Below are 16,815 nucleotides of genomic sequence, written 5' to 3'. Positions count from 1 at the left end.
TGTGCTTAACTAGATTACTCAGACAGGCTCCCCAGTCGCTACGTGTGTACGGGGCATAACACTACAAAACTGACTCATAGGTCTTTTACCTAGTGTCTAATCAACGAGCGCACAGTTCAGCCCCTACCACTTATGTTCACTAATGTCTGTGGCCACTGCTTTCTAAGTATTTATATTCAGGTCACTGCTGAAACACTCACAATACGCTGAAAGATGTGCATGCTCTGTTAAATGCACCATGCTTAGCCTTGCAGGAATTGTTCACTTCTTTAACCCTTTGAGAAAATTGCCAAGCAAACATTTTTATTCATAATGACCGGTAATGTTTACCTTATAAAAGGAAATATAATCTATTTTTACACAACATTTTTTATTTGAATTTATATAACAAATGTGAGATGCTGGCACAGGATACCTTTGCACATCTCTGACAAAGATGTTGGCACTCAAAGGGTTAAAGCACATGGTAAGGACATGTATATACAGTAATGTCCATTAATAAACAAAAAATATACAGAGACCAGCAGCAAGTTAACTTAGCAGAGATTTTTCGATCTGATCTCCCTGGGTGTACAGTATTATATTCCCCCCTTAGTACAACTACTCATTCATTTCAAAAGACACCCCCTACTGGTATTTTAGACAGATCAACTGCCGACAACTCTGGGTCCTGTAAAAGTCAGCTAAATAATGACTAAGGGGGTATATAATTATCCACAGTAATTTACAGTGGGTAATTGTATTCCTGGAGGCAAACCAATTAGCCCCAATAAGCAGGCACAAGCCGTCGCTTATCAGAGATTTTGTTTCACTGGCCTCAGGCAGGCAAAACCACATCCCCAAAAGCAACCGCTGTGGCAGTCGAAAACACACAGGTTCCACTGAACATATGTGTTTTCGTGATTTTTTCTTTTTCTCTCCAAATTGGATGCTAGGAGTGGCCATATGTGTTCTCCACCACACAGATTACCTAAAACCTCAGAGTAAGATTATATAGGTCTCTGACTTTTTATTTCCCTGAAGTCAATCTGCACATCTCATAATTGTATGTATGTCATTTACATTTGTTTTTCTTCGTAACATACAGTAACCCTGCAGATATTTTATCAATAAATCCAAAATAATCAGCGTTATGTCCTATGAATTCAAGTGCTGATATAAATTCTTATACATGTGTGATGTCAGTATATCTTGGTATATGCAACATGGCAAAACGTAGCAAAACTTCACCTATGCTGCTTTCAGACAGTGGCGGACGAATAACCCAGCAATTATCTGCCATTTGAAGCGCCAGGTTATTTGGCTGCCGCTGTCAGACCCCCTTCACAGAGGAGAGCAAATCTTAGATCCAGAGATTTGCTCTATTACGCAGGGTTTTTCACCTGTGTGAAAGGGTCAACCTGGATCTTAAACTCCGGGTTTCCGACCCTAGTCATTTGCAGGGTCGGTGATCCGAAGTTTTAGATCCGGATTGACCCTTTCACACAGAAAAAGGACATGTGTATTTCATGAAATTCTGCAAACTGCTCTGTGTGTAACCCCAAAATGATCTTGGTGCCCAATGATACTGCGATTATATAGTTTTAGGGTAAGGTGGTAAATGTCTGTGTTTCTATACAATAGGAGGTTGGACTTTATAAAATGAGTCTCTGGAGACACCAAAGCATACATAATCGTGGAGCGAAGATCTTTACAATGCAAATAGTCACATAAAAATAGGTACATAATAAATACTACATACCTGCTCGACATTGTAACCATGTTTTTCTTTTGCAATTGCAATATATTCATCCACTGTAATAGATGGTGTACAGAGACGTGTTTAGGTCATACATTAGTTTCAGACTTCTGTGCACAAGTAACTTTGTATGTTTATTATCATGAAATGATATATCATTAGGACTAGCGGGATATTATTCTTTGTAAAACCCTTTTTTCTGAGTCCATGGTGGACAATGGGACATGGAGATGTGGAGCGCTGGACTGGGCACCAAGGAGTTAACTGCAGAACAGGCCCCGCCTGCCCCAGAGTCTGCCTGTATCCCCAGACACCAGTTTGGCTAAACAAGCCCCAAGGATGAGGCAGAAAGGAGAGGTTAGAAATGGCTCAAACAGACAAAACCATGCACACATGAACAATGGCGCTCAGTGCCAAAGCCTAGAAACCCCCAGCACACTCGGTGCGCGAGCGCAGGTGCCCAATGTCCACCATGGATTCAGAAAAGACAGATTTTACAGGTAAAACAAATAGCCAATGTTTTCTTTCATTTGCATGGAGGACACAGGCATACTGGGATGTGCCAAGCTGTCCTATTAAGGGAGACCCACCCTGATGATTGAGTTAAGCCACAGCAATCATGTGGTCTGCCTGAACCTTCACCGCTCTGTGTTGTACTAGTGGCTGAGCCTTGCAAAGAGCATGGTAAACCATACAGTTCTAGAATGTTTATGCCAAGGCTTCCCTCCTGCTGGGACCACCTGCCTTGAAACAAGTGACTCCCTGTAACAGCTACCAAGCCTCCGAGGCTGACATCTGTTGTCAGAAGAATCAAAAAGGTTTGACCCTTTTCTAGGGAAGAGGATTGGCGCAAAACAAAAGAGAGATGTATTTCCCTCGGCAGGAGAAACATTTTGAATTTGCGGTGGTTCCACTGACGGAGAAGTTCCAGCTGTAATGGCTGGAGTAGAACTACACATAATCGACCAAAATGAAGCTGGAGACCAGCTTTCCTGAGAACCTGCATAAAAAAGGTGTAAAGACACCCTGGGCGAAATGTAATAGGGTGCTATTTTTTAGACGTCCGATTTTTGGTCAAAAACGGCCAAATTCGCACATTTGTAATAGGGTGCGAATTGTGGTAAAAATCACACCTTTTGCCATGAAATCCGCACATTTTACTACTCGCAAATGTACTAGGGTTCGATTTTTAGTAAATGTAACCAAAAATCGGGAAAAAAAAATAGACCAGGTTCTAACTAGCAAATTTGACAGAAGCATGCACAGATCATTGAGATTTGTGAATGGTTCTGTCTTAAAAAATGTGTAAAACTAAAAAAAAAAAAAAAAAAAATGAAGTGTGGGGTCCCCCCTCCAGAACATAACCAGCCCTGGGCTCATTAAGTCGGACATGGTTCCAAAAGTATGGGGGACAAAAAGCATAGGGGTCCCCCATATTTCTGAAACCAGCCCCGGACTATTTTAGAACCAGCACTGGGCTCCAACAGCCCGCGGTGTCATGCCACAGATGGGGGACACTTTTTACGCAAGGTCTCCCGGCCTTACCATGCGCACTGCGGCTAGTCAGCCCTGGACGGGGTACCTAGGAGAGTGGGGACCTCCCTCAATAAAGGGGTCCCCCCCCCAGGCTTCATTAATCCAGGGTTGAAGCCCGGTGCTGTCCCCAGCGTCCCTAGGCGGGGGGACGCCGGGCTGATACGTGTCAAATTAAATGAAAAAACATTGCTTTTTACAGGCAAACTACAAGTCCCATCAGGCCTACCCCACATGCTGGGACTTGGCAAACCACAAGTCCCATCATGCGGGGCATTAATGGGCCCCCTTGGACTTGTAGTTCACCTGTAAAAAGAATGTTGAAATAAAAACACACACACACACACACACAGAACAGTATAACTTAAATACATACATTTGACACCAGCATACATACCATTCCAGCGGTGACTCTCTCCTCAGCACCTCACCCACACTGACTGCGGGGTGAGATGGCTTCCTCCGCAGTAATGACAGCAGGGATCCCCGCTGTCATACTGCTATAGAAGCACTCAGCCCTGATTGGCTGAAAGCAGTACAATAATTCCTATTATTCTCATTGTTTTCCTTGTTATGGTGTAAACTGTCTATTATACTGTTCTAGAACACTATTTTAGATTGCAATTATCAATAGTTACTGGGACTTATAATACCAAATGTATATAACAACTAGGCATTTGCAACAAAACACAGCAGTAGCAAATTACGCATTACAGAAATAGTTGTTTTGTAATAAATAATAAACTGAATCAACACTTACATTTTGGATCTGGTATAGTATGATATGGAGACCACACCAACATCCCTCCATTGTCCTTATCGGTGTACTTGGTAGCACCTTAAATGCAAAGTCATTTGTTAGTGGCACAGTAATAAAAGCTCACTAAATTACTAGTCAGAAAACTAGAAAATTACTATATGTAATCCTAATGTTCCAAGAGTACCGACTAGTAAGCTAGTAAATGGAGGTCTTGTTATTAAGCCAACTATGCAGCACAGAAAAATAGAAGAATAGAACATGTAACATATTTAACCCTTCCAGGTCCAACGTCTAGCCAGGCTCAACAGCCCTAGCGCTAGTAGCAGATCCAATGGTGAGCCACTTTAAAATAAGAACATTAAAAATTGTCAGCATTCAAGCTAGACCATTTTTGAATAAAAAAAAGGTACTTGTGAGTTATCTGGGCGCCCGATTTCTAAATCGGGTCGGATCGGGCACATCGCATCGCATGCGACCATCGGATGCGATGCGATGACCCGATTTTTCCATAGGAATCAATGTTAAAATGGACTGAGTCCATTTTAACATGGAATTCAATGGGAAAAAGGGGTCCTTTTCATACCCCTACTATCCAAGTGGGCATGGAGTTGGATATAAACCTGTGGCGAGCGTAGCGAGCCACCGAGCCCGAAGCGTGGCGAGCGCAGCGAGCCCCGCGAGGGGACACGGAATACCGTCCCCTCGCCACGCTTCGGGCTCGGTGGCTCGCTACAGGTTTATATCCAACTCCATGCCCACTTGGATAGTAGGGGTATGAAAAGGACCCCTTTTTCCCATTGAATTCCATGTTAAAATGGACTCAGTCCATTTTAACATTGATTCCTATGGAAAAATCGGGTCATCGCATCCGATGGTCGCATGCGATGCGATATCGCATCGCATCTGATTGTATGCCTTAACTTAAGGCATACAATCAAAAAATCGGGCGCCCAGATAACTCACAAGTACCAAAAAAAAAATACAATTAATTTAAACCAAAATTTGAATTGCAAAAACAAAAATTGCACTGCAAAAGGTTAATAGGCATAGCTTTGGATCATGAGGATACAGTCACTAGGTTGACAGAGCTTAGGTCAACACCTGAAATAGGTCGACGTGGTTAAGGTCAAAAGGTGGACATGAGTTTTTCACTTTTTTTTTTAGCCGACAGGCGGCATTTCATGCTCTACCATCCACTACGGTGGGGTAGAAGAACATAGTGTGCCGAAGCATGGTATGCGCAGCAAGCCATGTGAGGGGGCGTGGCACACTTCTACGGTGTCCATGACGACTATGTCGACATTCAGGACAATAATAAACAAACAAACCTCATGTTGATCTTGGTATTCTCGACTTAATCCTTGTGTCGACCTTCCAACCCGGTCGACCTTTAGCGGTCGACCCAATGCATGTCCACCTAAATAGAGTCGACCCATACCCGGCTCATGAATGTAGTCCAACACAATAGGATTGTTTTTGTGGCAGAGAAGTGAAAGTTTCCTGCTGGATGTGAAGATGGCCATCTGTGTAGGGGTCAACTAATATGCTCTTACATGCTATGCTTAGGTGATCTGTGCCATAAAGAGAACTAAAGCAGGCATCCTGCACATTTCTATGTCACACATTCTGCAAGTTTGTTCCAGTACAATCAGTATTTTGCCTTAGGAATGTGACGTTTCCCACCTCTTCATGCTTTCATTTTACAGAACCGTGTAACTTTCTCCTTCACAGTCTGAATTAATACCTTCTTTTCATTGCTCACACCAGCAATACTGTAAAGGAGTTGTACCACATAAATGATAAAAAAAAAGCATTTTTCCCTCTAACACCTTATTAATAAAGCAATCACCAGCAGAGGTGTTCAGTTCCAGAGGTATAGCTCCCACAACACATAAGCCTGTAGTCATTAATATCTGCGACCTCCGCCTAAGAGGGAACGTGTCTTGTCCTAAGTTTACGCACCCTTCCCTCCTCTGTCCTGACCCTCCAGATGTCAGGTTACACTTCATTGGCACATGCAGCCTAATAATAATTCTTCTTACCAAGAATACAGAATTATGATGAGTACTATCTAAATGAGATATGATTGTTAAATGAATACAACATTCTCCAGCCACTTCAAAGTGAAATTCAGGAAATGAGCAAACTAGTGACCTTTGACCTGAGAAAAAAAAAACCCACAATGAAGGCTGAGAGACTAGGGGTCGATTCTATTGGGTGCGGTTGATTCGTCACGGCACTGGGCACACTTTACTGCGGGCTGAATTCGCTTAAAAGTGTTCGCACCTCCATAGGGGTGCGAGCAATTTTAAATCTAAATTGGTCCAGCGAAGGGTGTGAAATCGGGCGCCGTTTCCAGCCTTTAAACGCTTGAAAACTGCACCCGAATGGCACCTTTCGGACCTAACAGGATCGACCCAAAGGAAGGATGATATTGGCAGATAATTGCATCCAGCAAAATAGATGATCTTCCAGGATAGAAGGTGGAGAGAAACGCCATGGATCTCACCATGTCAGAGATCCATGGTATGTTTGTAGATGTGCCAGCCTATGGAGGAATATGTGTTTGAAATTAAAGGCCCCCATCCACTAGTGCGTGGTATCACATGGGATACCACACCAACTAGCCTGGCAGCTGCGGAGGAGCTGCAGGTTGTGAATGGGTGGGCGTAATCCATCCTTTTTGGACAATTTGAAATACCAGAATAGTAACCTTTTCTGTAATAACTACTTGCTAATTCAGAGTAGAGTGTGTGGGCTGGAGATGAGAATTCAATTAGGTAAAAGGGTACAAAATGTTACTTTTACATTCCAAACACCACATTACAAGCAGGGTTAGATAACTCTGAAATTTTGACCTTATGAACAGATTCTAGTTTTCTACAGTATAGTCAATTTTAGTCGCTTGCTAGTGTCAAAATACAGAATAATCTCATACCTGTCAAATACAAACGATGCCCATGCACAGGCTGATGTGTCAAATGAGTATATGCACAAACTGATAAGGGTATTAGGGCACAGCCCAAACTTTGTTCTAAAAGGTGCTGTACAAATGAACATGAAGTGAAGGGACTGAAGGTGTTTGCTGTTGAGATAATGGAATCATAATAATTTTATGTAGTACTTTTCTTTCAAAAGGAATCAAAGCAGTTTTAATTTCGAAAATCAAAACCACATGGCCTTTTGCACATTATCTTCACACTAGGCATGAAAGCAGCTCAGTTTTGTCGTTTGAGCTGCTTCTGCTCAAAAGCCACCAAGTGTGTATGGCCCAGAAATGAGTGCTGATGCACACTCCCGCATCAATTGCCGGCGGCCGCTGCTCATCTAATGGTATTACCAGCAGATAAGCAATGGGGTGGATGGCTTTCCATAGTGTCCTGTTATGGAAAGTCATCCAACACGGGGAAAATCGTTTAAAAGGGCAAAAATCGCTGTGTATATGCACTGAGCAATTTTCATGCCAGCGATTTTCCCCATCATCGGTCAAATGCCCAGTGCGTGTGCACCTTTACTGCGTTGTTATTGCGACTTTGTACACAGTGATTGTCACAGGAGGAGTCTTGAGTTAAAAGACATTCACTGCTGCATCCGAGGACGCACTGCAGATGTATCACCATCGGAATCATTCTCAGTTTTTTTGGATACATTTTTTTTTTTATTGATTTTGCAAGACACAAGTAAAATTAACATACAAAAAAAATTCAACTTTTACATATTTGAGTGCACTTGTGTAAACATTGTCCGTCACAATAACACACACTTGTGTTGAGTCATTCTCAGTTTACTTTCTATGTTCAGTGAAATAAAGCCAATGAAGCAGCGTCCGATAACGCAGGCACTGGCTTCAGCTTCCCACAAAATAGGGCTGACACACCCGTTCTCTGGAAAGCTGCTTGTCATCGCTACCAAATGCCAGCAGCATGTCAATCATATAGTAGTGGTATTTAGGACACCGTGAGCTACAATGCAGCCCTAGATCTGCACATGATAAAGTGGCTTTTGCACATTTGTATATATATATATATATATATATATATATATATATAGTTTCCGGTGATTCCGCACTCACGACCACCTTTATAGAGTTCGCTGGGGTGCACCACTAGGGTGACAAGTATATGTCCCAATAATATACAAGTTTAGGAAGTAAATCCAATGAGGGCACTCACCATATTCTTATAATGAAAGAGATTTAATTAAAGTACATCACCATTTAGTAGTCAGTCTACGTTTCGGCCAGCAAGTGGCCTTTCTCAAGACAGGGCATTAATTGACGTCTTAACAGCTCAGGCATCAGTATCCTGATGCCTGAGCTGTTAAGACGTCAATTGATGCCCTGTCTTGAGAAAGGCCACTTGCTGGCCGAAACGTAGACTGACTACTAAATGGTGATGTACTTTAATTAAATCTCTTTCATTATAAGAATATGGTGAGTGCCCTCATTGGATTTACTTCCTAAACTTGTATATATATATATATATATATATATATATAAAAGCATTTGGTTTTCATACATCACTGAATTAGGCACAATGAGCGAAATCCAATATGCCACCAGAAATCACTGCAATGCTACGCACTGATACAGGTTGAGTATCCCTTATCCAAATTATTCCGAAAACCAGTTTACAAGATGTACTTTTATTTTTTCCTAAAAACCTACTGGGTACATCTGTAACTGGCATTACTGGGAAAATAACGTGGAACTCGCACTAATTATGTGCAGCCCAGTGTTCAGTTAGCCGCCTCCCCGTCAAGAGTGAAAACCTGCCCCAGTGCATGGCTGCAAATGCGATTGCAGCCATGCAAATGTGAAAATCCATTAGAAATGTCTCACCATTGATTGGATTCTCCACCCCACCCAGTGTGTGTAGCAGCTGCCTAGGTCAATATTTACTCGGTGGATGTGAGGATCATGGTGCCTTCAGGTCCAGCGCTGACGTCAGAGGTCCTTCCCTGCCGCAGTCTGGTCTGCCTCTCTATTTCTCGTCACTCCCAGGAAATGTCCGCCCCAAAACACTGGCAGCTGTCAATCAACTTGCAAAAGGACAGTGATGATATGCCATCGCTGAATTTGTTTGCAGGGGGCCCCAAGCATGTGGTGGGTAAATTGCTGGGGTCCTATAATATTTTGTGGCCTATTGTGTGGTAACTTGCTGGGGTCCTGTACTATTTTTTATTGTCTGGAGGTGTTCCAGAGAAAAAAGTTTGAGAAGCCCTGTGCTAGACCTAGTTTTGCAGGTTATGAGTTAGGTGGGTGTGTGCTACCATTTTGGATGCCATCACTCATTAGATGTTATCTTGGTTGTGCTTGCAATCATTTAGTACATAACCCTTGCTGAAAAGCCAAGACTGCGTAGTGTTCATTCTAGCACCCGCCATCTTTGAAAACCCATGCAGTTCCTGTTCCCTGTCTGGAGTGTCTCTGTCTGCTGTGGTGCTTCTAGCACAGGTCTGATTTGCATATCAGTGCTGATATACAGACCACATTGTGCTAGAAGCACTACAGCAGACAGCGGCACCCCAGGCAGGGAAGAGAAACTACATGGGTTTTCAAAGATAGCGGGTGCTAGAATGAACACTAATGCGCATGCACTGCAAAAAGCAATTGCAGTCTGTGCATGGTCCGTACCATGCATACAAGTCCTGTGAGAATCACTGGCATATAACCAAACTTCTGTGCTAGTCCAAAGCATTTCAATGCATATGGGATGCAGATTTTCTTAGGATATCCCCGAGTAAAGAGTATATGTAATCTGCAATACATGATGTTAATTCAGGACTGAAAAACAGCAGGTTGACCACATGCATGATGACTGACAAGTACTCGCTTTAACAAGGTATGTGCCACGGGTACCCCTTCTCCCCAAGTATTAATGTAGCCCTGCCAAATAATGGTACATTATTATTGTTTATTTATATGGCGCTACAAGGGTTCCACAGCACCTACCAATACATAAATGAGCAAAAAACAATAAAAAAAAATGAATTACAGTACAAGACAATTTAGGACAAGTACATGGTAAACAAAGGCAGTTGGATGAGGGGACAGGACACTGAAGCATATTATGTGTCTGTGTGTGTGTATATATATATATATATATATATATATATATATATATATATATATATATATATATATAAGGCAGGGGGGGGGGAACAGCAGCACTCCAGGCGTCTTGTCACAAACACACGATCAGGCCATCCAATATGGACAACGTTTCATTGCTTTTATTTCAGCAATTTCATCAGGTCATGGCGCCATGACCTGACGAAATTGCCGAAATAAAAGCAATGAAACGTTGTCCATATTGGATGGCCTGATCGTGTGTTTGTGACAAGACGCCTGGAGTGCTGCTGTTTCCCCCCCCCCCCTGCCTTCTATTCATTTACTGGAGCGGGCACCCGGCACAGACCAGCCTAATACAGGGAGAGCCGGATCAATCCTATTGAACTATATATATATATATATATATATATATATATATATATATATATAGAGCAGTATAGGGACCGGCACTCCTGATTCTTCCGTGGTCGACAGCCGGGGTGCTCACTTGATAAAATAAATGTATGCACCTCTATCATATATATATATATATATATATATATATATATATATATATTCATGAGTAGAGAGGGCTCTGCTCGTGAGAGCTTACATTCTATATACATTTTCTTCATACATCTCCCCCGCTGAACAGCAATTCAGTGAACATACTGTAAATGCCTAGTTAATGAGATATTAATATTATATTGGCCTGACTGTTTTAAGCTGAAGAGATGGCAAATATAACTCAAATAACAATGCATTACATCAGTATTATACAGAGGGGCACCTTAGAGCACACAGCACTTTCAATATTAAAGTTAATACGCTTAAAGGATTGTACACACTGGGAAATCCCTACTGCAGCAGACATCGGCGGCAGCGGGGACCCGGCATCAGCAAGTGCATGCATACTTTCTGATACTGCTGGGTGAGGAAAGTTGTGTGTGTGGCCCTCATTAATGATCCACTCTCTCATCTGTTCATACACAAACAATAGAGGCGGTCAGTAACAACCCACGGGAGCGCCTATTGGCCATCGTATGCACTGGACAATAAAATAAGCGATAGCGGTATTGTTATTGGCCAGAGTGTACAGGGCTTTAGTATGAAAAATATATCTGACTCCACTCCTGTCAGTTCAGGACATGATACTGGGGCTAAAACGGGCACAGATGCCCCAAAACTGGACAACTGCAATAAATGGAAAAATATCGCTTGGTCTGACTAATCTTGACTTCTGCTGCAAATTGCATAAGTCAGGTTCAGAATTTGGTGCAAGGAGTATTAATCCATGGATTGTGCCAACTGTTTATGTTGCACTTATATAAATTGATCATCGGCAGTTTCCTTCTTTGTATATATAACTCATCATACAGCACTTTATAATGACCAGATTTATTAATGATATAGGGGTAGCACAAATGCATTTTAGAATGCAGAGTGGCCTAATAGACTGTTGGTTTGGTTTCTTGACAAGCAACTTTAACTATTTATTATTTGTGTAGCCGAATATGGGATTAACCCATTGGTAATTAATGTTTAGGGATATTGACCTGCTACAAAATATCACATTGGGACAACATTAGGACATAGAGCCTGATCCAAATCTGATCGTACGGCTGTTAATCTTTAGAGCCCAGCGATCAGGTATACGCTGCCCCACCAGAGTTAATTTCTGCCCATTGGAAGCCTGTGAATGGATGAGCATGACTTGCAGAAAGTAGCTGGATCAAGGATTTGCCTTCAAATCCATTCACAAGCCACTTACCATGGAATGATTTCCCCCATGTGAGCAGACAGCACATAGGCCAGGACTTGCTCAGGCTGATCGTGGCCGGAGCTGAAGTTACACACCCTCCCACCAAACGCCTGCATTTTCCCAGACACTCCCAGATAACAGCTGGTTATCAGTCCCCAAACGCCTGCTTCATGTCAATCACCTTGCGAATGGCCAGCGCCAAAGAGTAGCAGGCTTTCTCTGCAGGAGAGCCGCAAGCATGCATACTACGGGCCATATGCGTAAGGCAGTCTATCGATAATCGCCCTGCCAGTGAATTTGCAGCCGTGCGATCAGGTCTGAATCAGCTTAATTGCGATCAAAAATAAGAAGCACTCATTCTAGAAGGAAACTGGGCAGTAGTGTTTCTAGGGGATACATATGGATGCCAGTTGTCAAGACGTCGGTGATCAGAATACTGACGTGGCATCCTTAAGGAGGGAAACCCTACAGGGATCAGGTAAGTATAGTTACCCTCCCTCTGCCCCGACAAACCCTCCCGCCTATTCCTTATCCTTGTACCCTGCAGCCAAAACCTCCTCTGGCCTGCTGCCTGACCCTAACCACTCCTTTTTAAGTGCCTAACCCCCCCCAGCCTAACTCGAAGTCCCCCACTAGTGCCTAAACTCCCCATCCCCAACCTGACCCTAAAGGGGTGTACACACGGAGCAAATTTGTGCTATTTTCTAAGCAATCTGACTAGATTGCTTAGAAAGTAAGCACAGATCTCTCCGTGTGTATGCTCCGAGAGATTAAATATCTCTTGCTAACTAGATCAGTGCATGCAGTCCCAATCTAGTTAGATTGCTTAGCAAATTACTGCAAATCTCTCTGTCTGTACAGAATGAGAGATACTGATCGCAATCTCTCATTCTGAACAATTACCCGGCCTTTTTTCGCTTAAGCAAAATTGCTAAGAAAAATTGCTTAGCAAAATTGTTTAGCACAAATCTCTTTGTGTATATGTGCTCTGCATGGGAGATCTTTACACCAGCAAAATTGCTTAGCACAGATCTCTACGTGTGTGTGCCCCTTAACCTTCACTGCATACCAGTTGGGATACCGGCGTTGGGATACTGACCTCTTCGACATTCAGGGACCGGCCTTCTAGCGGTTTCTAGACACCTGAGTAGAAAACACTTTGATTTAGGGGGGCCTAATTCAGAGATGTATGCAAACCCAATGGTTTACATACATCTCCGATGTTTATTCGATCCGGGCATTCGATCCTAGATTATTTTACTTGTAAAACTTACGAAAAATGGAGCACGACTCCCAGATAAATGGGTCATATTGGAAGGTAAGGAAGATTTAATAAAAAAAAAAAAAAAAAAAGAAGTCATTACCATATGCACATCATTCAACGATCAGCCAATTGTGTATGAAAATAAAACAGTATTTATATGTTTGAAATTATTTTGCAACATAATTAACATTTTAGTCATAAAAGGCTATGGCCCATACAATCAGCGCAGAAATGGCTTCTAGTATTCTAGTATATTGGAACAAATTACGCACAAGTAGTGCACCTATCGGCTACCACTCACATAGGACATCTCAACTCCAATTCCTCCTGAAAACATTCCTGGATCTGCCATTACACTACCAGCTACCAGACGGATCCAGGTCACAGGAACTAACTGAACCACTCCTGATAAACCATTAAGCTTCCAGAGCAGCCTGGCATATGGACACCTCCGTTTTGCCTGCAAAGAGAATATTGTTCAGACCAAAAAAAAAAAAAAAATTAAATGTAAAAACAAAAATAGCAACCAAGCTGGATCAATGTAACCGGTGACCTGGACCCCGTCTGCAGCAGATGACTCCCCGCAGCGCGCTATATAGAGCATACTGTGTGGCAGAATTTACACATGCAATTAGAAATAAGAAAACATATATATCACAGTGCATGTCGCAGGAGCTGTCATGACCATGCATTATGCTGTGTGCAGCAGCCTGAGCATACCAGCCCTAGAGGGACACAAATCATTGGCTCATTATTACATATAAAATGGAGGCTAGCCCCACAGACACAATGCTGCATGGAACACTATTATAGAGGATCATATTGGGATAAAGGGCTTTATTTCTCAGCTCACGGGCCATCTGGGAGGCATAATATATAGAATATTAGGATAGAGGGACCCTCAGGCTGGACAGGGACCCTCCCACCATACCGAGGCTACCACCACGGCCGCAGCCCAGGGAAGAGAAATACAGTACAACGGGGTACGTACCAGGCTCGAACTCGGGGATCCGGGCCTGGAAGTCTGCTCCCACCCTCATGCCCACATCTGCAAAGGAAAACAGGAGACGGCTATAGCGGAGAAGGCCGGCCAGACCCGGCCACACACTCACACTCAGGCGGGAGAAGGGGGGACGGGGGAGGCTCATTCACTCAGTCCGAGGCTACCACCGTGCTCGTCGTCGCTGCCGCTCTCCTCCGAGCAGTGTCCGTTCGAGGCGCTGGACGGACTCTTCGTGCCGTTCGAGCGGCTCTTGGTCAGGAATTCGGTGCTTCTTTCCATCATGCCCGGCATGGCGGCTCCCGGGGCAGTCGTCGGGGACTCGTTGGTAGTAGGGTAGATGGAGGCTACGGGTTGCCTACAGCGCACTCACACGCAGCCTCAGCACTCCGCCAGGCGAGGGGTATCACTGCGCCGGCCAAGCGGGTCCTGCCTACACCTCACAAGGGTGGCCCGGCCTGATCGGAAGGGGGATCGTGGTTGCGGGAGCCGGCGAGGCGTGACCGTGTGACAGGCGGCGATGCTGGCCGTGCCCGGGCGTTCCAGTTCTACGGCCACTGAACTCTTTGACCTGGTGGAAGCGGCCGCCGTGAGGTGTCCTGGTGCGGTGTGACACGGCTACGAGTGACGTGCCAGGCGGTGCTGCTGCTACACTGCTGGTGGGAGAGGGGAGCTGGGCACTGCCATCATCATTATATTATATATCATTGTTACATACATAGTGGTGCTGGACTATCCTCATTATTATTTATAATTTATTATATATATTGTATATATACACAATGGATTGGTGGGTGCTGGGAGAGGGGAGCTGGTCACTGCTACTGGGCTATCCTAATTGTTATATATAATTATTACACTGCTGATGCTGGTCTATCCCCATTATTATCAATATCCATTATTATACACATTGTATGTATACACACTGCTGCTGAGAGAGTGGAGCTGGGCACGGCTGTGCTATCATCATTAATATATATCATTGTTATAGATTGTAAGCCTGCAGCAGGGCCCTCCTACCTCAAGTCTGTCTGTTGTTGCCCAGTTTGTCTTATCACTGTTTACTATTGTAAAGCACAACGGAATCTGCTGCGCTATATAAGAAACTGTAAATAAATATACATACTGGTATTATACACATTGTAGATATACACTGCTGATGCTAGCTATTCCCATTATTATGATATATCCTTATTATACACATTGTAAATATACACACTGGTGGGTGCTGGGATTGGGGCACTGCATCTGCTGGGCTTTCCTTATTATTATCATATATTCTGATTATACACATTGGACCTTATTCTAGTTTGTTCGCACGGGGACAGATGTTTGCGCATGCGCAGCCGCATCTCTTTGTATGCGCCAGGTGCGTGCGGCCACGGCGAACAGACTGTTCGCTGGGTGGCTGTGGATAGCCACGCCCATGAGAACTCCCAGCATTTCATGGGTGTTCCCATATGTTGGGTGTTCCTATGGTAATCGGGCCAGGGGTGGGTAGCTGACATCACCGGATGTCAGCTGCCCACCTGCTTCCTCCCGAGGGTGCATGCAAATTTAAGTGGCCCGAGAGTCACTTAGTTATGCGTGCACGTTGCACATCATTTGATGGTCGGTTGCCATCGCATGATGTGGGTGTTCACCCACAGGCTGCAAATGGATGTCTACCACCATTCGTAGGGCAAGGGTGCGAATTTGCGTCCGAGCAAATCAACCAGAATAACCCCCGTTGTGTGTGTGTGTGTGTGTGTGTGTATATATATATATATATATATATACACACTATGTCTGAGTTGATGAGAATAGGTTGATAGCTTTGGGGACAAGAGGAACAAGAAAGATTGAGAGGGACCTTCATGGAAAAAGAGGGAATGAGAGAGAGTGGAGCAAGAGCGAAAGGGAGGGGTGCACGCAGCAGTGAGAGTGTTGGAAAGGGGAGAGAGAGAGTGTGTCAGGGCGAGAAAGGAGACAGAGAGGGATAGGAGAATGAGAGAGAGAATGTCAGAGATGGGTGGGAGAGAGGGGTGTAGGGTGAGATATTGGGAGATAAGTCAGACAGAAAGATTGAGTGAGAGATGAAATGGAGAGAGAGAGGCATAGGGAGAAATAGTGAGACAGGGAGGAGGGATAGTGAGACGGGAGAGAGAGGAAGGCATAGGGTGAGAGATGAGACGGGGAGGGAGAGGCATAAGGAGAGATGAGACAATCAGGGGATCAGGGAGATAGCAAGAGAGAGAGAAAAAGAGGAAATGCAAGAGAGAGGTCACAGTTGCGTCTCCTCACCAGCGGGTCTCTCTTTGAAGAGGGCTGGATCTCCCTCTAACCACAGCATCGGTTTTTAGCATCGGTCTGGTCACTACCTTGCGATGTCAAGCTCCGTCAAAAACAGCTTTGGAGATGGGTAGGAGAGATTCTGGGTCAGCTGGACCTCTTCCTGCTGCTAGCTGAAAGAGTCACTTCCACTGCAGGCCCTTCCTTTGCAAACCACCACTTTAAAAAAACTTCCTGCGTAACACTGATTTAAAGAAAAATTATAAAAAAGAAGTGCAGAGCAGGGATGGATCTGGCACTTTTGGCAAATATACCAAAGAATGGTCAGACGCTGCAACCTAATATTCAGGATTATATTAACCCCTTACCGACGCAGCCTGTTTTTGCCTTCCTGACAGAGGCCTTTTTTTCAAATCTGACATGTATCACTTAAGT

At 43.9% G+C, this 16,815-nt stretch overlaps 1 protein-coding gene across 4 annotated transcripts in view; it reads right to left on the bottom strand.

The window, feature by feature from the left end:
• Positions 1-14,770, bottom strand: part of RCOR3 (REST corepressor 3) — a 59,748-nt gene extending 44,978 nt beyond the window's left edge. The window contains exons 1-5 of one of the 4 annotated variants that reach the window (XM_083175858.1): positions 14,280-14,352; positions 14,101-14,157; positions 13,411-13,569; positions 4,032-4,109; positions 1,742-1,794 (exon numbers count right to left, since the gene is read on the bottom strand). In XM_083175858.1, coding sequence (XP_083031984.1) covers positions 1,742-1,794; positions 4,032-4,074 — 96 coding nt within the window. In that variant the 5' untranslated portion in view covers positions 4,075-4,109; positions 13,411-13,569; positions 14,101-14,157; positions 14,280-14,352. Of the gene's footprint in view, positions 1-1,741; positions 1,795-4,031; positions 4,110-13,410; positions 13,570-14,100; positions 14,158-14,276 lie in introns of all 4 variants that reach the window. The other 3 variants (XM_083175859.1, XM_083175856.1, XM_083175857.1) reach the window with 3 other exon arrangements.
• Between the last annotated feature and the right edge of the window lie 2,045 nt (positions 14,771-16,815).

Source organism: Crinia signifera, chromosome 3 (genome assembly GCF_055691185.1).
Source record: "Crinia signifera chromosome 3, ASM5569118v1, whole genome shotgun sequence".
NCBI lineage: Eukaryota > Metazoa > Chordata > Amphibia > Anura > Myobatrachidae > Crinia > Crinia signifera.
Note: the sequence above shows the minus strand (reverse complement) of the source record. Positions and strands in the feature narration are given on the sequence as shown.